At 56.4% G+C, this 23,038-nt stretch overlaps 2 protein-coding genes and 1 pseudogene across 2 annotated transcripts in view; 2 read left to right on the top strand and 1 right to left on the bottom strand.

Moving 5' to 3' along the window:
* LOC131570177 (zinc finger protein 665-like) overlaps nt 1-23,038 on the bottom strand; it is a 507,112-nt pseudogene that overhangs the window by 118,226 nt on the left and 365,848 nt on the right.
* ZBTB12 (zinc finger and BTB domain containing 12) lies at nt 3,035-10,180 on the top strand. The gene is made up of 4 exons (XM_058822567.1): nt 3,035-3,319; nt 3,490-3,507; nt 8,396-8,572; nt 9,470-10,180. The coding sequence occupies exons 1-4, from the start codon at nt 3,035-3,037 to the stop codon at nt 10,178-10,180; spliced, it is 1,191 nt and encodes a 396-aa protein (XP_058678550.1).
* EHMT2 (euchromatic histone lysine methyltransferase 2) overlaps nt 13,487-23,038 on the top strand; it is a 31,874-nt gene continuing 22,322 nt past the window's right edge. The window contains exons 1-11 of the mRNA XM_058822501.1: nt 13,487-13,510; nt 13,697-13,742; nt 14,377-14,532; nt 15,654-15,701; nt 15,781-16,016; nt 16,150-16,228; nt 16,816-16,904; nt 18,038-18,157; nt 19,904-20,047; nt 20,941-21,049; nt 22,055-22,159. Coding sequence (XP_058678484.1) covers nt 13,487-13,510; nt 13,697-13,742; nt 14,377-14,532; nt 15,654-15,701; nt 15,781-16,016; nt 16,150-16,228; nt 16,816-16,904; nt 18,038-18,157; nt 19,904-20,047; nt 20,941-21,049; nt 22,055-22,159 — 1,156 coding nt within the window. The remainder of the gene's footprint in view (nt 13,511-13,696; nt 13,743-14,376; nt 14,533-15,653; nt 15,702-15,780; nt 16,017-16,149; nt 16,229-16,815; nt 16,905-18,037; nt 18,158-19,903; nt 20,048-20,940; nt 21,050-22,054; nt 22,160-23,038) is intronic.

The raw sequence follows: 23,038 nt of genomic DNA on the forward strand, positions 1-23,038 counted from the left end.
TTTTTTGGGGGGGGGGGGGGGGGTCCCCAAAACCTCCCCCCCCCCCCCCCCTCGGGGCAGGAAATGCCGGAAGTGAGTCACGGCCCCTCCCCCCCCCCCCCCGGAGCCTTTAAGAGCCCTCCCAGTGCTCCCAGTTTGCTCCCAGTGCTCCCAGTTTGCTCCCAGTGCAGCGCAGGAGGGACCGGGCAGCACTGCCAGGTACTGGGAGGGGAACTGGATGAACTGGGAAGGACTGGGAGTAAACTGGTGGGTCACTGGGATGAACTGGGGGTCATTGAGGGGTCACTGGGACCAAAACTGGGATGAACTGGGGGTCACTGGGAGGCACTGGCATGGACCGGGGGGACACTGGGATGAACTGGGAATGAACTGGGAGGGAATGGAGGCACTGGGAGGGACTGGGAGCAAAACTGGGACGGACTGGAGGGGTCACTGGGGGGGACTGGGATGAACTGGAATCAAACTGGGGGTCACTGGGATGAACTGGGATAGACTGGGATGAACTGGGACCAAACTGGGAGGCACTGGGGTGGGACTGGGATGAACTGGGAGGCACTGGGGGGGTCACTGGGGGGGTCACTGGGACCAAACTGGGATGAACTGGGGGTCACTGGGGGGGGGGGGGTCTCTGGTTCTCATTACCTCCCCTCCCCCCCCCCCCCCAGCCATGGCCGAACGCCGCCGCCCCTCCCCCCCCGGAGCCCCCCAGCCCCTCCCCCCCCCGGGGCTCCCCCTCGCGCCGTGGCCGCCCCTGCCCGAATGGCCGGGAGGCGACAGTCGCGATAGCGGCGGCGATAGAGACAGCGACAGCCACGATAGAAGCGGCGATAGCCACGACAGAGACGGCGACAGAGGCGGCGACAAGCACAAGGCCGCGCCCCCCGCGACAGGCGGCACCCAGTGACACCCCCGGGTGTCCCCAGGGTGTCCCCAGGGTGTCCCCGAGCGGTGGCACCGCTCTCCTGCGTCAATAAAGGTCCCCCAAAAGCGGCGCCGCTGTCGCGACATGGCCCGAGGTGTCCCCGGGGAAGCGCCGGCTCCTGTCAGCGATTTTTGATCGATTTCTGGGCAATTTTTCACCGCTTTCGGATCGATTTTGGAGCGATTTTCTCACTGTTTTTTTCTCCCATTTCCTGACCGATTTTTGGACCACTTTATGACCATTTCTCACTATTTTAAACCATTTCGTCATAATTTCCCACGGTTTTAAAAAAAAACTTTTCCCCATTTTCCACGATTTTAAACCATTTTATGACCGCTTTCCACGGTTTTAAACCATTTCCCCCCATTTTCACGATTTTAAACGATTTTATGACCATTCTCCACGATTTTAAAACCATTTTCCCCACTTGTCACTGTTTTAAACCACTTTATCACCACTTTTCGGGATTTTTAAACAATTTTTTCCCATTTTTTCCCAATTTCCCGCCCTTTCCCCCTCACGGCCCCGTCACCATGGCAACGCCGCTGCCGCGCGGGCGCGCCCCATGACGTCACGCGGTCCTCCCGCATCCCACAATGCTCCGCGGCCGTGAGGGGAAGAGGGGGGGGGGGTCCGCCTGCATCCCAGAATCCCCCGCGGCCGTGAGGGGGAAGGGGGGGGTCCGCCTGTATCCCACAATGCCCCGCGCGCGCCCCCCTCCGTCCCTCCCGCGGCCGCCCGCTCGCTGCCCCGGGCCCGAGGCTCAGCCCGGTACCGGAGATGGGGGAGGGGGAGGGGGAATGGACACGGCCCGGGGGGAGGGGGAGGGGGTTGGGGGGGGGGTGGGGGAGGGGGAGAAGGAAGGGTTTGGTGAGGGTGGGGGGGGGGCCCGCGCGCCGTGACGTCACGGCGCGGCCTTGGGTTTCCCCTCACTCGGTGTTGGCGCCCTCCCCCCCCCACCCCCCCCCCTTTCGGTCTCCGCAGGTGCAGCCACGTGACTCCCGGAGCCTGCCCCACCCCCCCATCGGCGCTCCCAGTAACTCCAGTAACTCCCAGTTATCCTGAGTGACCCCCCCCAGTGCTCCCAGTAACTCCCAGTGACCACCAGTGATCCCCCCCAGTGCACCCAGTAACCCCCGGTGACCCCACCCCCAGTGCTCCCCGTAACTCCCAGTGACCCCTCCCAGTGCTCCCAGTAACTCCCAGTGACCCTCCCAGTAACTCCCAGTGGACCCCACCCCCAGTGCTCCCAGTAACTCCCAGTTATCCTGAGTGACCCCCCCAGTGCTCCCAGTAACTCCCAGTGACCCCCCCAGTGCTCCCAGTAAACTCCCAGTGACCCTCCCAGTGCTCCCAGTAACTCCCAGTGACCCTCCCAGTAACTCCCAGTGACCCCAACCCAGTGCTCCCAGTAACTCCCAGTTATCCTGAGTGACCCCCCCCAGTGCTCCCAGTAACTCCCGGTGACCCCCCCAGTGCTCCCAGTAACTCCCGGTGACCCCCCCCAGTGCTCCCAGTAACTCCCGGTGACCCCCAGTCCCCAGAGCTCCACTCCCAGTCCCCTCCCAGTCCCCATAACTCTGCTCCCAGTCCTTCCCAGTCCCCCCCAGTGCCCCCCCCAATCCCTCCCAGTCTCCATAACTCCCATCCAGTCCCTCCCAGTCTGTCCCAGTCGCTCCCAGTCCCCATAACTCCTCTCCCAGTCCCTCCCAGTCCCTCCCAGTCCATCCCAGTCCCCATAACTCCTCTCCCAGTCCCTCCCAGTCCCTCCCAGTCCCCATAACTCCTCTCCCAGTCCCTCCCAGTCCCTCCCAGTCCCTCCAGTCCATCCCAGTCCCCATAACTCTGCTCCCATTCTGTCCCAGTCCCCATAACTCCACTCCCAGTTTATCCCAGTCCCCATAACTCCACTCCCAGTCACCTCCCAGTCCCTCCCAGTCCCCATAACATCACTCCCAGTCCCCATAACATCACTCCCAGTCCCTCCCAGTCCCTCCCAGTCCCTCCCAGTCCCTCCCAGTGCCCATAACTCCCATCCCAGGTCCCCATATCCTTGCTCCCAGTCCCCTCCCAGTCCCTCCCAGTCCCCTCCCAGTGCCCGTAGCCCCCGCCATGTCCTCGTGCGCGGAGCTGCTCCGTTTCCAGCTGCCGGGCCACGAGGCGGCGGCGCTGCGCTCCATGACGCGGCTGCGGGCCGAGGAGCGCTTCTGCGACGTGACCATCGTGGCGCGGAGCCTGCGCTTCCGCGGCCACCGCGTCATCCTGGCGGCCTGCTCGCCCTTCCTGCGCGACCAGTTTCCTGCTGAACCCCGCCGCCACGAGCTGCGCGTGTCGCTGGCGCACAGCGCCCGCGTGCTGGCCGACCTGCTGCTCTCCTGCTACACCGGCGCGCTCGAGGTTCGCCGGCAGGGACCTGGTAATGTTTAATTAAATTAAATTAAATTTAAATGTTTAATTGGGATGAAATCCCGATATTGCCAAATGGGACGGGCCGCGCGTGCCGCTGGCGCACCAGCGCCCGCGTGCTGGCCGACCTGCTGCTCTCCTGCTACGCCGGCGCGCTCGAGTTCGCCGGCAGGGACCTGGTAACGTGGAATTAATTTAATTTAAATGTTTAATTGGGATGAAATCCCGATATTGCCAAACAGGACGGGCCGCGCGTGTCACTGGCGCACAGCGCCCGCGTGCTGGCCGACCTGCTGCTCTCCTGCTACGCCAGCACGCTCGAGTTCGCCGGCAGGGACCTGGTAACGTTTAATTAAATTAAATTAAATTTAATTTAAATGTTTAATTGGGATGAAATCCAAGTATTGCCAAACAGGACGAGCTGCGCGTGTCGCTGGCGCACAGCGCCCGCGTGCTGGGCCGACCTGCTGCTCTCCTGCTACGCCGGCGCGCTCGAGTTCGCCGGCAGGGGACCTGGTAAATGGTTCATTTAATTAGTTTTTGTTTTTTTTTTAAATTTTTTAATTGGAATTAAATACCAAAATATTGGAGTTAGATACCAAGGTATTGGGATTAAATACCAAAATGTCGGGGTTAAATACCGATATTGCCAGGTGGAACGTGCCTGGGTTTGTCCAACCCCTGACTTGTTGAGCAAGGGCAGCAGCTGGGGTGGTTTCACCTCAGAGACACCTTTGGCCAGGTGGACATTGCAGCCAGGTGCTTGGGACGGAAGGGGTTTGGTAAATGTTTAATTGGGGTTAAGTATGCCAGGATATTGGGAGTAAATACCAAAATATTGGTATTAAACAACAAAATACAGGAATAAAATACCAAAATATTGGAATTAAATACCAAAATATTGGAGTTAAATACCAAAATTTGGAGTTAAATGCCATTATATTGGAATTAAATGCCAATATATTGGAGTTAAATACCAAAATATTGGGGTAAAATACCAAAATATTGGAATTAAATACCAATATATTGGAGTTAAATACCAATATATTGGAATTAAATGCCAATATATTGGAGTTAAATACCAAAATATTGGGGTAAAATACCAAAATATTGGTGTTAAATACCAAAATATTGGAGTTAAATACCGATATATTGGAGTTAAATACCAATGTATTGTAGTTAAATACCAAAATATTGGAATTTAATACCAATATATTGGAGGTAAATACCAAAATATTGGAATTAGGTACCAAAATATTGGAATTTTCTGGCCATAGTTTGAGCAGGTGTGCCGATCACCTCCCCCTTCCCCATTTTAAACAGGAACGGGGGCAGATGTCGAGGTGTGATGGAATAGCCCGTCCATCCCGGTTATTGGTATTAATTCCAATAGATAAATATTGGTATTAACTCCAATAGGTAAATATTGGTATTTCATTCCAATAGGTGAATATTGATATTTCATTCCAATAGGTGAATATTGGTATTTCATTCCAATAGGTGAATATTGATATTTCATTCCAACAGGTGAATATTGGTATTAATTCCAATAGGTAAATATTGATATTTCATTCCAATAGGTGAATATTGGTATTTCATTCCAACAGGTGAATATTGATATTTCATTCCAATAGGTGAATATTGATATTTCATTCCAACAGGTGAATATTGGTATTTCATTCCAATAGGTGAATATTGATATTTCATTCCAACAGGTGAATATTGGTATTAATTCCAATAGGTAAATATTGATATTTCATTCCAATAGGTGAATATTGGTATTTCATTCCAACAGGTGAATATTGATATTTCATTCCAATAGGTGAATATTGGTATTTCATTCCAATAGGTGAATATTGATATTTCATTCCAATAGGTGAATATTGATATTTCATTCCAACAGGTGAATATCGGTATTTCATTCCAATAGGTGAATATTGATATTTCATTCCAATAGGTGAATATCGGTATTTCATTCCAATAGGTGAATATTGATATTTCATTCCAATAGGTAAATATTGGCATTTTGTTCCTATAGGTAAATATCGGTGTTTAATTCCAATAGGTAAATATTGGTGTTTAAATCCAGCAGGTAAATGTTGGTGTTTAATTTCAATAGGTAAATGTTGGTGTTTAATTCCAGTAGGTGAATATTGATATTTAATTCCAGTAGGTAAGTATTGGTATTTAATTCCAATATTTTTGATATTTAATTCAAATAGGAAAATATTGGTGTTTAATTCCAATAGGTAAATGTTGGTATTTAATTAAATACGAATATTTATTGTATTTGACTAAATACCAATATTTATTTATTTAATTAAATACAAATATTTATTTATTACATACCACAATTGGTATTTAATATTGGTAAATATTAAAATAAGTATTGGTGTTTAATTAAATACCAATATTTACACACTGGAATTAAATACCAGTATTTACCTATTGAAATTAAGCACCAATATTTACATATAGGAATTAAATATCAATGTTTACTTATTGGAATTAAATACCAATGTTTGCTTATTGGAATTAATACCAATATTTACCTACTGGAATAAACACCAATATTTACCTGTTGGAATTACACACCAGGTTTGTGGCACACCTGGGTCAGACCCAGGATAACTGGCCCCGGTTTTTAGCACAGCTGGGTCAGACCCAGGATAACTGAGCCCGGTTTGTGGCACACCTGGGACAGACCCAGGAAAACTGAGCCCGGTTTGTGGCACACCTGGGACAGACCCAGGATAACTGAGCCTGGTTTGTGGCACACCTGGGACAGACCCAGGATAACTGAGCCTGGTTTTTAGCACAGCTGGGTCAGACCCAGGATAACTGAGCCTGGTTTGTGGCACACCTGGGACAGACCCAGGATAACTGAGCCCGGTTTGTGGCACACCTGGGACAGACCCAGGATAACTGGCCCCGGTTTGTGGCACACCTGGGACAGACCCAGGATAACTGGCCCCGGTTTGTGGCACACCTGGGACAGACCCAGGATAACTGGCCCCGGTTTGTGGCACACCTGGGACAGACCCAGGATAACTGAGCCCGGTTTGTGGCACACCTGGGACAGACCCAGGATAACTGAGCCCGGTTTGTGGCACACCTGGGACAGACCCAGGATAACTGGCCCCGGTTTTTGGCACAGCTGGGTCAGACCCAGGATAACTGAGCCTGGTTTGTGGCACACCTGGGTCAGACCCAGGATAACTGGCCCCGGTTTGTGGCACACCTGGGACAGACCCAGGAAAACTGAGCCAGGATAACTGGCCCCGGTTTTTGGCACACCTGGGACAGACCCAGGATAACTGGCCCCGGTTTGTGGCACACCTGGGACAGACCCAGGATAACTGAGCCCGGTTTGTGGCACACCTGGGACAGACCCAGGATAACTGAGCCAGGATAACTGAGCCCGGCTTTTGGCACACCTGGGACAGACCCAGTGTAACTGAGCCCGGCTTTTGGCACACCTGGGTCAGACCCAGGATAACTGAACCCGGTTTGTGGCACACCTGGGACAGACCCAGGATAACTGGCCCCGGTTTTTGGCACACCTGGGACAGACCCAGGATAACTGAGCCCGGTTTGTGGCACACCTGGGACAGACCCAGGATAACTGAGCCCGGTTTGTGGCACACCTGGGACAGACCCAGGATAACTGGCCCCGGTTTTTAGCACACCTGGGTCAGACCCAGGATAACTGAGCCAGGATAACTGAGCCCGATTTTTGGCACACCTGGGACAGACCCAGGATAACTGAGCCAGGTTTGTGGCACACCTGGGTCAGACCCAGGATAACTGAGCCCGGTTTTTGGCACACCTGGACAGACCCAGGATAACTGAGCCCGGTTTGTGGCACACCTGGGACAGACCCAGGATAACTGAGCCCGGTTTTGGCACACCTGGGACAGACCCAGGATAACTGAGCCTGGTTTTTAGCACAGCTGGGTCAGACCCAGGATAACTGAGCCTGGTTTGTGGCACACCTGGGACAGACCCAGGATAACTGAGCCTGGTTTGTGGCACACCTGGGACAGACCCAGGATAACTGGCCCCGGTTTGTGGCACACCTGGGACAGACCCAGGATAACTGAGCCCGGTTTGTGGCACACCTGGGACAGACCCAGGATAACTGAGCCTGGTTTGTGGCACACCTGGGACAGACCCAGGATAACTGAGCCTGGTTTGTGGCACACCTGGGACAGACCCAGGATAACTGGCCCCGGTTTGTGGCACACCTGGGTCAGACCCAGGGTAACTGAGCCAGGATAACTGAGCCTGGTTTGTGGCACACCTGGGTCAGACCCAGGATAACTGGCCCCGGTTTTTAGCACACCTGGGTCAGACCCAGGATAACTGAGCCTGGTTTGTGGCACACCTGGGACAGACCCAGGATAACTGAGCCCGGTTTGTGGCACACCTGGGACAGACCCAGGATAACTGGCCCCGGTTTGTGGCACACCTGGGTCAGACCCAGGGTAACTGAGCCAGGTTTGTGGCACACCTGGGTCAGACCCAGGATAACTGAGCCCGGTTTGTGGCACACCTGGGACAGACCCAGGATAACTGGCCCCGATTTTTGGCACACCTGGGACAGACCCAGGGTAACTGAGCCAGGTTTGTGGCACACCTGGGTCAGACCCAGGATAACTGAGCCAGGATAACTGAGCCCGATTTTTGGCACACCTGGGACAGACCCAGGATAACTGAGCCAGGTTTGTGGCACACCTGGGTCAGACCCAGGATAACTGAGCCCGGTTTTTGGCACACCTGGACAGACCCAGGATAACTGGCCCCGGTTTGTGGCACACCTGGGACAGACCCAGGATAACTGAGCCCGGTTTGTGGCACACCTGGGACAGACCCAGGATAACTGAGCCCGGTTTGTGGCACACCTGGGACAGACCCAGGATAACTGAGCCAGGATAACTGGCCCTGGTTTGTGGCACACCTGGGACAGACCCAGGATAACTGAGCCAGGATAACTGGCCCTGGTTTGTGGCACACCTGGGACAGACCCAGGATAACTGGCCCCGGTTTTTCCCTCCCACCCCACAGGTGAATTACCTGACGGCCGCCAGCTACCTGCAGATGGAGCACGTGGTGGAAAGGTGCCGGGGAGCCCTGGCCAGGTTCATCCAGCCCTCGCCCACGGCCCCGGTGCAGGCCCCAAAGAACGAGGAGGATGAGGATGAGGAGGACGAGGAGGACGCGACGGACGTTTGCATCGTCAAGGTGGGCGGGGGTGGATGGGGAGGTGGGTGAAGGCAGGGCGTGGTTGTGAGTTGGGGTTTTTGGGGGGGAAAAAATCCTAAAAACGGGAAAAAAATGCAAAAAACCCGTGAAAAACCCTAAAGAATGCAAAAAAACCCACCCTAAAAATGCAAAAAAATGCATATTCTCACAATATTTTGCCAGACAATCACATTGATAAGGCTTTAATCATATTGATAAGGCTTCAGTCATATTTATAAACCTCTAGTCATATTGTTAAGGCTTTAATCATGTTTATAAAGCTTTAATCATATTGATAAGGTTTTAATTATATTGATAAGCCTTTAATCGTACTGATAAGGCCTTAATCATGTTGATAAGGCTTTAATCATATTGATAAGGCATTAATCATATTGATGCAGCTTTAATCATTTTGATAATGCTTTAATCGCATTGATAAGGCTTTAATCATGTTTATAATGCTTAAATCACGTAGACAAGGCTTTAATCACATAGATAAGGCTTTAATCATATTGATAAGGCTTTAATAATGTTTTACTCATATTGATAAGGCTTTAATTACACTGATAAGGCTTTAATCACATTGATAAGGGTTTAACCATACTGATAAAGCCTTAATCCTGTTGATAAGCCTTTAGTTATTAATAAGGCTTTACTCATATTGATAAGGCTTTAATCATATTGATAAGGCTTCAATCATGCTTTACTCATATTGTTAAGGCTTTAATTATACTGATAAGGCCTTAATCACATTGATAAGGCGTTAATCATATTGATGAAGCGTTAATCACATCGATAAGGCCTTAACCATACTGATAAGGCTTTAATCATGCTATAATCTCACTGATAAGGGTTAACCACACTGATAACCCTTTCCTGTCCCACCTCCCCGCCCAGGTGGAGCCGGCCACGCGGCGCCGGGGACGGAGGTGGCCGGCGGTGGCCGCCAGCGAGGTGGCGACCCAAGGTCCGGCGGGAGTGACCACGGTGGTGGCCGCCATGCCGGACAACGCCGTGGCGCAGCTCGGGGTGGTCAAGGCGTGCTACAGCCTGGCCGGGGACGCTGAGGGTGAAGGCCTGGTCATCTTCCCTGGAGGCGGAGGCGGAGGCGGGAGCGCCGCGGCGGCCTCCAGCGAGGAACCGCCGGGCGGCCAAGGGGCCGCGGGCGCCTCGACCACCGCCACGCCCACGCCGTCGCTGTCGTCCTTGTCCTCGTCGTCGTCCTCGCGCTGCGGGAAGTGCGGGGAGAGCTTCCAGGGCGTGGAGAAGCTGGTGTTCCACATGCGCGCCCAGCACTTCGTGTTCATGTGCCCGCGCTGCGGCAAGCAGTTCAACCACAGCAGCAACCTGAACCGGCACATGAACGTGCACCGCGGGGTGAAGTCCCACGGCTGCGGCGTCTGCGGCAAGAGCTTCACGCAGAAATCCACCCTGCACGACCACCTGAACCTGCACAGCGGCGCGCGGCCCTACCGCTGCTCCTACTGCGACGTGCGCTTCGCCCACAAGCCGGCGATCCGGCGGCACCTCAAGGAGCAGCACGGCAAAACCACGGCGCAGAACGTTCTGGAAGCGGGCGGGGCCGAGGGGGGCGTGGTCATGCGTTGATGTTGGGGTGGGGGGAGGGCCCGGCGTGCGGGGGGTGGGGGTGGGGCGGCGGTGGGGGGTGCTGGGTTCTCTCCCAGGGGTGGAGGGGTGGGGGTGGAGGGAGGGGAGTGAGGGGGCAGCTGGGCAGCGAGGGGGTGAAGTGACCACAGAGTGACCACCGGAGTGGCACAAAGTGACCCCCAAAGTGCCACAAAGTGACCCCAGAGTGGCACAAAGTGACCCCAAAGTGGCACAAAGTGACCCCGAAATGGGGGAGAGTGACCCCAGAATGGTGGGGAGTGACCACTGGACACTGAATCCCTGCTGGACATCCGAGGAGTGACCACTGGGGTGGTAGTAAGAAGGGTGAAGTGACCACAGAGTGACCACCGGAGTGGCACAAAGTGACCCCCAAAGTGGCACAAAGTGACCCCGCAGTGGGGGAGAGTGACCCCAGAGTGGTGGGGAGTGACCACTGGACATCTGGACCCTGCTGGACATCGAAGGAGTGACCACTGGGGTGCTGGCAAGGAGGCCAAAGTGACTACAAAGTGACCCCAGAGTGGTGGGGAGTGACCACTGGACATCTGGGCCCTGCTGGACATTGAGGGGGTGACCACTGGGGTGGTGGTAAGAAGGGTGAGGTGACCACAGTGTGACCACCAGAGTGGCCCAAAGTGACCCCAAAGTGGTGGGGAGTGACCCCAAAATCATGGGGAGTGACCACCTGGTGGCAAGGAGGCCAAAGTGACCACGAAGTGACCCCCAAAGTGGCACAAAGTGTCCCCAAAATCGTGGGGAGTGACCGCTGGACATTGAGCGGGTGACCACTGGGCCGGTGGCAAAGTGACCGTGAAGTGACCACCAGAGTGGCACAAAGTGACCCCTGAAGTGGCTCAAAGTGTCCCCAAAATGGTGGAGAGTGACCCCAGAGTGGTGGGGAGTGACCGCTGGACATTGAGGGGGGGACAAGGAGGGCGAAGTGACCACTAAAGGGACAGGAAGTGACCCCTGAAGTGGCTCAAAGTGACCCCAAAATTGTGGGGAGTGACCACCGGACACCTGGACGCTGCTGGACATCGAGGGAGTGACCACCGGGGTGGTGGCACGGAGGCCAAAGTGACCATGAAGTGACCATCAGAGTGACCCCAAAATGGCTCAAAGTGACCCCTGGATGCTGCTGGACACTGAGGGAGTGACCACCAGGGTGATGGCACGGAGGCCAAAGTGACCATGAAGTGACCCCCAAAGTGACCCCAAAATGGCTCAAAGTGACCCCTGGACCCTGCTGGACACTGAGGGAGTGACCACTGGGTTGGTGGCAAGGAGGCCAAAGTGGTCAGGGATGACCCCAAAACGATGAGAAATTACCCCAAAATGATGAGGAATGACCCCAAAGTGTTGGGGAGCGACCCCAAAATAAGGAATGACCCCAAAACGATGAGAAATCACCCCAAAATGATGAGGAACGACCCCAAAACGAAGGGAAATAGTCCCTGGGTGAGAAATTTGAGGGTTCTGGACCCCCCCCCAGGTGTCAAATTTTGGGGTCCCCATTCAAAATCCAGCACAAAGAAAACCCTAGAATGACCAAAATTTGCGGAAAAAAGGGGAAAAATTCTGATTTTTTGGGGGGGCTCCCCCCAAATTTGGCCCCTCAGGGTAAATTTTGGGGTGCCAAGGCCTCGGTGGAAAATTTGGGGAACTTTTTGGGGGTCCCCCCGATATTTTTGGGGGGTGTTCTCCTGATTTTTTCGGGTCCCCCCAAATTTTTGGGGGGCTTTTGTAGATTTTAGGATTTGGGGGGGACCCCCTTAGGTTGTAGCGAGGGGTGCGGGAGGGGAAATTTGGGGAGGGGGAGAGGGGAAAGGATTTGGGGGGTGGGGGAGGGGAACCCCCAAAATTTGGAATTTTTTTAGGGGGGTTTAGGAGATAAAGAGGAGAAGTTTGGGGTTCCCTTTTTGGGGGGTTGTGAGACCCTTTTTAGGGTGGGGGAGGGGCCTGTGGGACCCCTCCCACCCATAAATTTTTTTTGGAGTTTTTTTTATAGAAAATGAATTTTGAAATAAAACATTAAGTGCATTTTTTTGTCTCTTTTTTTTTGGCTCATTCTTTTACTTTTTGGGGATTTATTTCCTTTTAGGGGTCTGTTTATTTTAGGGTGATTTAATAATTTAATTTCGTAGATTCGTTAATTATTTGGGGATTTCCTTGAACAGATTTGTTATTTTTTTCAGAATTTATTTATTTATTTTGAGGGTATTACTTATTTTGGAGATTTATTTAATTTTGGGTAATTAGATTAATTTTTAGTATTTATAAATTTTTAAAGATTAATTTTTGAGGACTTATTCATTCTTAGGGGAATTCATAATTTAATTTTAGGGATTTATAAATGTATTTTTGTATTCACTGTGGGGGTTTATTTATTTTTAATGATTTATTAATTTGGGGAATTTTAAAATATATTCCCAAAATTAGAAATGGGCGTGGCTTGGCACAAGGGGCGTGGCTTCCTCAGGTGGCCGAGCCAAGCCTGCAGGACGCAGCCCTGCTCTGTGGGCGTGGCTTTACCCATATAAGGCATAACCACGCCCCCTTCTCGCTGCGTGATGACGTCATGCAGGTCTGAGGAGGGGCGGCTGCCCCAAAGATGCCGTAAAGCGCGACTGTCGTAAAAGGTGTCGTAAAGCGCGACTGTCGTAAAGCCGGCCGTAAAGCGCGACTGTCGTAAAAGGTGCCGTTTTTTGGAGATTCATTGATTTAAATAACCAATACGCTAATAATCTTAATAATCTGATTTTGGGGATTTATTAATTTTTTTGTACTTATTGTGGCAATTATTTTTGTCGATTTATTAATTTTGGGGGATTTATTAATTTTTGGGGGATTCACTTTCAGGGATTTATTATTTTTTTCCGGAGTTCATCTATTTATTTTGAGGGATTTATTTATTTTGGGGGGTCTATTTAATTCTGGGTGGTTTGTTAATTTGATTTTTGGGATTTATAAATTTTTAGGGATTTATTTTTGGAGATTTATTCTGTTTTGGGGGGACTTAACAATTTAACTTTGGGGGCTTAATATTTTTTTCTTGTTTAATGGATTTATTTATTATTATTAGGCTATTAGTTTGGGGGAATTTATTTTATTCCTCGAAGTCGAGATGGGCGTGGCTTAAAGGAAGGGGCGCGGCTTCCCAAATGGGCGGGACCAAGCCGGCAGGACAAAGCGCCGCGCTGTGGGCGTGGCTTTACCCTTATAAGGCTTAACCACGCCCCTTCGCTTTGCGCGCTGACGTCACCGCGCGCGGCGCGCTCGGCGGCGATGGAGGCGGCGGGAGGCGCCGAGGTCTGAGGGGAGGCGACGCCGGGGCCGCTTTTTGGGGCGTTTTGAGGCGATTTGGGGGCTTTTTTGTGAGGTTTTTCGGGTTTTTGGGGAGCCGGGGGGTTTCTGCGAGTGGCGGGAAGGGCGGGATCCGCTGGGGGGAGGGGCGCTCCCCTCACGGAGCGCTCTGCCCCTCCCCCTCCCCCTCAGGACCCTCCCGTCGGGACCCTCGTGGTGGAGGCGGCGGGAGAGGCCGGTGAGTGACCCCCTCCCCGATTCCGGTTCCCATTTTGGTTCCCCCGAGACTCCTCGAGATCTCCCCGAGATCCCCCTCAGGATCGCCTCAGGATTTCCCTGAATTCCCTCAGGATCCCCCTGAAATCCCTCTCAGGATCTCCCCTCGGAATCCCCTCATGATTCCCCTCAGGATCTCCCCTCGGAATCCCCTCATGATTCCCCTCAGGATCTCCCCTCGGAATCCCCTCATGATTCCCCTCAGGATCTCCCCTCATGATTCCCCTCAGGATCTCCCCTCATGATTCCCCTCATGATTCCTCTCAGGATTCCCCTCATGATTCCCCTCAGGATCTCCCCTCGGATTCCCCTCATGATTCCCCTCAGGATCTCCCCTCAGGACCCCCTCAGAATCCCCTCAGGATCCCCCCAGGACCCCCAGATCGCCCCCCCCAAGACCATCCTGAGCCCCTCCAAGACTCCCAGACCCCTCCCCAAATACCCTCAAATCCCCCCCGACCCCCTCAAAACCCCCAAGATCCCCCCAGGCCCCACCAGGACGCCCAGACCCCTCCCCAAATACCCCCAAAACCCCCCAAAATCCACCTCAAGACCCCCCCAATCCCCCCCTGACCCCCCTTTTCTCCCCCCCGCAGGTCTCCCCCCGGGCAGCCCCTCCCCCTGCGACCCCCCCCCAGCCGGCGGGACCCCCCCCACAGGCGGGGGAGCCCCCCAGGATGAGGAGGGGCTGGGGGGAGGCGGCCCCAGCGATGGGGAGGGGGCTCAGGGGACCCCCCCCAAGGGGCTGCCAGGTGAGGGGGGGGGGGCAGTTTGGGGGGACTGGAGGCATTTTTGGGGGGGGTTTGAGGGCATTTTGAGGGGAATCTGGGGGTTTTGAGGGGTCCTGGGTAGGATATGGGGGGGGCTGGGGGCATTTTGAGGGGTCCTGGGGGGATTTGGGGGAGGGTCTGGGGTTGTTTTGGGGGTTTTTGAGGGGATTTTGGGGGGGGTCAGAGGGTCCTGGGTGGGTCTGGGGGAGTCTTGAGGGGGTTTTGGGGGAGTCTGGGGCTCCTTGGGGGGATCTGGAGGATTTTGGGGGGGGTCTTGGGGGGACTTAAGGGGTCCTGGGGGGGTCTGGGGTTATTTTGGGGGGTTTGGGGGCATTTTGGGGGGGGTCTGGGGAGTTCTGAGGGGTCCTGGGTGGGATATGGGGGGCTCTGGGGGGTTTTGAGGGGATTTTAGGGGGTCTTGGGGTCCTGGGGAGGTTCAGGGGGTTCCTGGGGGCATTTTGGGGAGGGGTCTGGGGAGGCTTGGAGGTTCCTGGAGGAGTTTTTGGGGTTCTGGGGAGGTCCTGGGCACTTTTGGGGGATCTTGGGGGGAATTTTGGGGGGTACTGGGAGGGGTCCGGGGGCATTTTGGGGGGATTTGGGGACATTTTGGGGGGATTTGGGGATATTTGGGGGGGGGGGGTGGATCTGGGGACATTTAGGGGGGTCTGGGGACATTTTGGGTGGGTTTGGGGGTGTTTTGGGAGGGTTTGGGGGTGTTTTGGGAGGGTTTGGGGATGTTTTGGGTGGGTTGGGGGTATTTTGGGTGGGTTTGGGGGTGTTTTGGGTGGGTTTGGGGGTGTTTTGGGTGGGTTTGAGGGTGTTTTGGGAGGGTTTGGGGGTATTTTGGGTGGGTTTGGGGGTATTTTGGGTGGGTTGGGGGTGTTTTGGGAGGGTTTGGGGGTGTTTTGTGTGGGTTGGGGGTGTTTTGGGAGGGTTTGGGGGTGTTTTGTGTGGGTTTGGGGGCGTTTTGGGTGGGTTTGGGGGTATTTTGGGTGGGTTTGGGGGTGTTTTGGGAGGGTTTGGGGGTATTTTGGGAGGGCCGCTTTGGGCGTTTCTCCGCCCCATTTTTGAGTGGGGGTCTCCCCTTTTTTTCCCCCCCTCAGGCCACGCCACCAAGACCCTCCCGGGCTCCCCAGGCCGGGGAGGGGGGGGAGGGGTCCCCACCCCGGTTTTGGGGGCGGGGGTCTCCCCCGGAGGCGGGGGGGGGTCTCCCCCCGCCCCACACCCCCCCCCCCAGCCGAGCCAAGATGTCCCTGACGGGGGCGGGGGGCTCCAAGACCCCCCCGGGGCAGAGCCTGGCCCTGCGCCTGCTCACCCTGCCCGGGGCCGGGGCCGCTCCCGGGGGGCGCCCCCCGCCCCCCGAGCCCCCCCAGAACCCCCCGGAGCCCCCCCCGAACCCCCCGGACCCCCCCAAAATCCACCGGGCCCGCAAGACCATGGCCAGGCCCAGCAACGGGCAGGTGAGGGCTGCGTTTGGGGAGGGGGCTTTGGGGGGCTCTGAGACCCCTCCCCAGGGATTTGGGGGGGACCCCTTTGGGGTTTTGGGGACCCCCCCCCCCCCCCCCCGAGGATTTTTGGGGTGATTTTTGCCCCTTCCAGGTGCCAGAGAAGCCGAGGATGTCGGAGATGCTGCACTTCAGGGTGTCCGAGGAGCTCTGCGGGATGGGGCAGCACCACGGTGGGAACTGGGGGGTCCTGGGGGGATTTGGGGTCATTTGCAGGGGTTTGGGTGGGATTATGGGGGTCCTGGGGGGAATTTGGGGGGGTCCTGGGGGGATTTGGGGTCATTTGCAGGGGTTTGGGTGGGATTTGGGGGGTCCTGGGGGGATTCTGGAGGGGTTTGGGGTAATTTGGGTGGGATTTGGGGGGGTCCTGGAGGGTTTTTGGGGGATCCTGGGGGGTCTCTGAGGGGTCTTGGAGGGATTTGGGGAAATTTGGGGGGCTCCTGGAGGGTTTTTGGGAGGTCTGAGGGGGTCTCTGAGGGGTCTTGGTGAGATTTGGGGAAATTTTGGGGGGTCCTGGAGGGGTTTGGGGGGATTCTGGAGGGGTTTGGGGAAATCTGGGGGGTCTGGGCAGATTTGGGGGGGATTCTGTGGGGGTTTTTTGGGGTAATTTGGGGGGGGGTCCTTGAGGCGATTTGGGGGGGGTCTTAACAGGGTCAGGGAGGGGTTTGGGGGCTTCTGGAAGGGTCTGGGGGTTCAGTGTTGGCTCTGGGGGTGCACTTTTGGGTCTGGGGTCTCCCTGACCCCCCGTTTTTCCCCCCAGACCACCCCAAACGCCCCAGGTTGGATTTTGGCTCCGAGGGGCTCCACAAGCGGCTGCAGCAGCGCCCGAGCCCCCGCGCCAGCACTGAGGTACCCCAAAACCACACCCGGGACCCCCAAAAACACCCCAAAACCACACCCGGGACCCCCAAAAACACCCCAAAAACACACTCGGGACCCCCAAAAACACCCGGGACCCCCAGAAACACCCCAAAACCACACCCGGGACCCCCAAAAACACCCCAAAACCACACCCGGGACCCCCAGAAACACCCCAAAACCACACCCGGGACCCCCAAAAACACCCCAAAACCACACCCGGGACCCCCAAAAACACCCCAAAAACACACCCGGGACCCCCAAAAACACCCCAAAAACACACCCGGGACCCCCAAAAACACCCCAAAAACACCCGGGACCCCCAGAAACACCCCAAAACCACACCCGGGACCCCCAAAAACACCCCAAAACCACACCCGGGACCCCCAAAAACACCCCTAAAACACACCCGGGACCCCCTAAAACACCCCAAAAACACACCCGGGACCCCCAAAAACTCCCCCAAACCCCCCAGGTATCCCCAAAAACACCCCAAAACTCCCCAGGACCCCCAAATTCTCCCCAAATCCCCCCAAAGGCCCCCAAGACCCCCCAATTCCCCGTGTGCCCCCCCAGATCACGGTGACGGAGGAAATGGCCGTCCCCAAACCCCCCCAGTTTCACCCCAAATTCCCCCATATGCCCCCAAATCCCCCCCAAAAGCCCCCCAAGAACCCCCAGGACCCCCAAAATCCCCCCAAAAGCCCCCCAAATCCTCTCAGGACCCCCCAGGACCCCCCCCAAACCTCTGTGTCCCCCCCCAGATCACGGTGACGGAGGAAATGGCCGCCCCCAAACCCGCCCAGTGTCCCTTCAATTCGCCCCAAACCTCTCCTGGGACCCCCCAAGTCCCCCCAGGACCCCCCAGATTCAACCCAAACCCCCCCAAAAGCCCCCCAAGTCCTCTCAGGACCCCCCAAATTCCCCGTGCCCCCCCAGATCACGGTGATGGAGGAAATGGCCGCCCCCAAACCCGCCCAGTGTCCCTTCAATTCGCCCCAAACCTCTCCTGGGACCCCCCAAGCCCCCCCAGGAGCCCCCAAACCCCCCCAGTTTCACCCCAAAGCCCCCCAAAAGCCCCCCAAACCCCCCCAGGACCCCCCAATTTCCCCGTGCCCCCCCAGATCACGGTGACGGAGGAAATGGCCGCCCCCCCCCGGGACTGGGACTCCGAGGGGGGCGGGGGCTTCTCCCTCTTCTACGACGGCTTCAGCGTGGACGGGCACGGGGACTCGGACAGCAAGGTACTGGGATGGACTGGGACAGACTGGGACAGCAAGGTACTGGGGAGACTGGGAGGGACTGGGATGGACTGGGATAGACTGGGACAGCAAGGTACGGGAGACTGGGAGGGACTGGGATGGACTGGGACAGACTGGGACAGCAAGGTACTGGGGAGACTGGGATGGACTGGGATAGACTGGGACAGCAAGGTACGGGAGACTGGGAGGGACTGGGATGGACTGGGATAGACTGGGACAGCAAGGTACGGGAGACTGGGAGGGACTGGGATGGACTGGGATAGACTGGGACAGCAAGGTACGGGAGACTGGGAGGGACTGGGACAGCAAGGTACTGGGGAGACTGGGATAGACTGGGATGGACTGGGACAGACTGGGACAGCAAGGTACGGGAGACTGGGAGGGACTGGGGATACTGGGAGGGACTGGGAGGGACTGGGACAGCAAGGTACGGGAGACTGGGGGGGACTGGGAGGGACTGGGACAGCAAGGTACTGGGGAGACTGGGAGGGACTGGGGATACTGGGATGGACTGGGGGTACTGGGGATACTGGGACAGACTGGGAGGGACTGGGACAGACTGGGACAGCAAGGTACGGGAGACTGGGAGGGACTGGGGGTACTGGGGAGACTGGGAGGGACTGGGGGTACTGGGGAGACTGGGATGGACTGGGGGTACTGGGGAGACTGGGAGGGACTGGGGGTACTGGGGAGACTGGGAGGGACTGGGGGTACTGGGGAGACTGGGATGGACTGGGACAGCAAGGTACGGGATACTGGGGATACTGGGACAGACTGGGATATACTCGGACAGCAAGGTACTGGGGGTACTGGGGAGACTGGGAGGGACTGGGGGTACTGGGACAGCAAGGTACGGGATACTGGGAGGGACTGGGACAGCAAGGTACAGGGCACTGGGGATACTGGGACAGACTGGGACAGACTGGGACCGCAAGGTACGGGGCACTGGGGATGCTGGGATGGACTGGGATAAACTGGGGGGGACTGGGAGTGACTTGGACAGCACGGTATGGGGAAACTGGGATGGACTGGGACAAACTGGGGGGGGACTGGGATAAGCTGGGAGAGACTCAGACAACAAGGTATGGGGGGACTGGGATAAACTGGGAGGGGATTTGGAGATACTGGGAGGGAATTGGGAGGGACTGGGAGGGAATTGGGGGGACTGGGCTGAACTGGGAGCACTGGGAGAGACTGGGATGGATTGGATGGATTGGGAGCGCTGGGAGGGGTTTGGGGGGCACTGGGATGAACTGGGGGACACTGGGATGAACTGGGATGAACTGGGGAGCACTGGTGTGAACTGGGATGAACTGGGATGAACTGGGGAGCACTGGGATGAACTGGGGAGCACTGGGCTGAACTGGTATGAACTGGGGAGCACTGGGATGAACTGGGATGAACTGGGGAGCACTGGGATGAACTGGTCTGTACTGGGGAGCACTGGGATGAACTGGGGAGCACTGGAATGAACTGGGCTGAACTGGTATGAACTGGGGAGCACTGGAATGAACTGGGATGAACTGGGGAGCACTGGGATGAACTGGGATGAACTGGAATGAACTGGGATGAACTGGGGAGCACTGGGATGAACTGGGATGAACTGGGGAGCACTGGGATGAACTGGGATGAACTGGGGAGCACTGGGATGAACTGGGATGAACTGGTCTGTACTGGGGAGCACTGGGGGGGTCTTGGCCCCCCCCAACCCAGCCCATCCCCCCCCAGTCCGAGGGGGAGGGGCCGGGCGAGGCCCTGAGCGAGGAGGAGGAGGAGGAGGAGGATGAGGAGGAAGAGGAAGAGGAGGAGGAAGAAGAGGAGGAGGAGGAGGAGGAGGAAGAGGACGAAGAGTCGGGCAACGCCTCGGATCGGGTGAGGGGGGATTTGGGGAGGTTTGGGGGGATTTTGGGGCAGATTTGGGGAGAATTTTGGGGGTTTTGGGGTGGTTTTGGGCAGTTTTGGGGGGATTTGGGGCAGATTCAGGGGAATTTGGGGAGTTTTGGGGCAAATTTGGGGCAGTTTTGGAAAGGTTTGGGGCAGATTTTGGGGGTTTTAGGAGAGTTTTGGGGCAGTTTAGGGAGTTTTGGGTCAGATTTGGGTGTTCAGGGGAGTTTTGGGAAGGATTTGGGTGGTTTCAGGTGCGTTTTGGGTTTTTTTGGGGCACTTTTGGGGCATTTGGGGGCAGTTTCAGGATTCCTGGGCGGTTCCAGGTAGGTTTTGGGGCAGTTTGGGGGGATTTTGGGGCAGTTTCAGGATTCCTGAGTGGTTCCGGGTGCATTTTGGGTGTATTTGGGTGCATTTTGGGTCAGTTTTGGGGTATTTTGGGTCAGTTTTGGGGTATTTTGGGTGTATTTTGGTGGTTTTTGGCCCCCAGAGTGCCTCCAGTGTCCGGCGTCAGTTGCGGCGCCGATGGAAGGAGAGCCCTGGCTGGGTTTGGGGCGGTTTTGGGGGATTTTGGGGCCGTTTCAGGATTCCTGAGTGGCTCCAGCTGTATCTAGGGTGTATTTTGGGTCAGTTCTGGGGTATTTTGGGTCAGTTTTGGTGGTTTTTGGCCCCCAGAGTGCCTCCAGTGTCCGGCGTCAGTTGCGGCGCCGATGGAAGGAGAGCCCTGGCTGGGTTTGGGGCGGTTTTGGGGGATTTTGGGGCAGTTTTTGGGGGATTTTGGAGCCGTGTTGGGGTTGTGGATGGTTTTGGGTGTATTCAGGGTGTATTTTGGGTCAGTTTTGGGGTATTTTGGGTGTATTTTGGTGGTTTTTGGGCCCCAGAGTGCCTCCAGCGCCCGGCGGCGCGTGCGGCGCCGATGGAAGGAGAGCCCCTGGCTGAAACCCTCCCGCAAGAGGAAGAGGAAGGACCCCAGGGCGGGCAAGGACAGAGGTGAGACCCCCGAAATGGGGAGGGGAACCCCCCAAAAAGGCAGGGGGATCCCAAATTGGGGAGGGGGATCCCAAATTGGGGAGGGGGATCCCAAATTGGGGAGGGGGATCCCGAATTGGGGAGGGGGATCCCGAATTGGGGAGGGGGAATCTCAAGTTGGGGAGGGGGATCCCGAATTGGGGAGGGGGAATCTCAAGTTGGGGAGGGGGATCCCGAATTGGGGAGGGGGAATCTCAAGTTGGGGAGGGGGATCCCGAATTGGGGAGGGGGAATCTCAAGTTGGGGAGGGGGGATTTTGGGGCTGGAGAATTTGGGGAGGGGGATTCAGAGAAGGGAATTTGGGGAGGGGGATTCGGAGTAGGGAATTTGGGGAGGGGGATTCGGAGTAGGGAATTTGGGGAGGGGGATTCGGAGAAGGGAATTTGGGGAGGGGGATTCGGAGAAGGGAATTTGGGGAGGGGGTTTAAGAATTGGAGTTTTCGGAACAGGGATTTGGGGTGGGGTCTCCAGAGAGAGAATTTGGGGAGGGGGTTTGGGACAGGAATTTGGGGAGGGGGATCTCAGTTTTGGGATTTCGGCGGGGGGGGGGTATACAAGGAGGGAATTTGGGGGTTTTGGGGCTGGGGAATTTGAGGAGGGGGATTGAGGACTTCAGGAATTTGGGGTGGGGTTTTTGGAGCAGGAATTTGGGGAGGGGGATTTCAATTTTGGGATTTCGGGGGGGTTCTGCGAGGAGGGATTTTGGGGAGGGGGTTTGGGACGGGAATTTGGGGAGGGGGATTTGGGAATTCAGGAATTTGGGGAGGGGGTTTGGGACGGGAATTTGGGGAGGGGGATTTAGGAATTCAGGAATTTGGGGAGGGGGTTTGGGACGGGAATTTGGGGCGGGGTTTTTAGGAATTGTGGAATTTGGGGACGGGGTTTTGGGGAGGGGGTTTGGGACGGGAATTTGGGTCGGAACCCCCCAAATTTGGGGGTCCCTGACCCCCCCGTGGTGCCCCCCAGGCCCCCCCATGGTGCCCCCCGGGGGCCCCCCCAGCGAATACACCGAGGTGCCCCTGGGCTGCCTGCAGCTGCCGGGGGGCGGGGCCCTGAGCCCCCAGCCCACAGGTGAGGACACGCCCACTGCGGGACACGCCCCTCCCCTGGGACACGCCCCTTGCATTGGAAACACTGCCCGGGACACGCCCCCTTCCCTGGGACACGCCCCTTCCATTGGAAGCACTGCCCGGGACACGCCCCCTTCCCTGGGACACGCCCATTCCATTGTAAACACTGCCCGGGACACGCCCCCTTCCCTGGGACACGCCCCTTCCAATGTAAACACTGCCCGGGACACGCCCCCTTCCCTGAGACACGCCCATTCCATTGTAAACACTGCCTGGGACACGCCCCTTCCCTGGGACACGCCCCTTCCATTGGAAGCACTGCCCAGGACACGCCCCTCCCCTGGGACACGCCCCTATGGACACACCCATTCCATGGGACACGCCCATAGAGACACGCCCCTCCCCTGGGACACGCCCCTTGCATTGGAAACGCTGCCCGGGACACGCCCCCTCCCCTGGGACACGCCCCTTCCATTGGAAGCACTGCCCGGGACACGCCCCCTTCCCTGAGACACGCCCATTCCATTGTAAACACTGCCCGGGACACGCCCCTCCCCTGGGACACGCCCCTTCCATTGGAAGCACTGCCCGGGACACGCCCCTCCCCTGGGACACGCCCATTCCATTGTAAACACTGCCCGGGACACGCCCCTCCCCTGGGACACGCCCCTATGGACACACCCATTCCATGGGACACGCCCATAGAGACACGCCCCTTCCCTGGGACACGCCCCTAGGGACCCGCCCCTTCCACGGGACACGCCCCTAGGGACACACCCCTTCCACTGGAAACACTGCCCAGGACACGCCCCTTCCCTGGGACACGCCCCTAGGGACACACCCATACCACGGGACACGCCCTGTTCATGGGACACACCCC

The sequence above is a fragment of the Ammospiza caudacuta genome, chromosome 33 (genome assembly GCF_027887145.1).
Source record: "Ammospiza caudacuta isolate bAmmCau1 chromosome 33, bAmmCau1.pri, whole genome shotgun sequence".
Classification (NCBI taxonomy): domain Eukaryota; kingdom Metazoa; phylum Chordata; class Aves; order Passeriformes; family Passerellidae; genus Ammospiza; species Ammospiza caudacuta.

Coding starts and splice junctions, on each gene's coding strand:
- ZBTB12 (XM_058822567.1), top strand. CDS start 3,035: ATGTCCTCGTGCGCGGAGCTGCTCCGTTTCCAGCTGCCGGGCCACGAG. Junction 8,573..9,469: donor CGGACGTTTGCATCGTCAAG/GTGGGCGGGGGT, acceptor CTCCCCGCCCAG/GTGGAGCCGGCCACGCGGCG.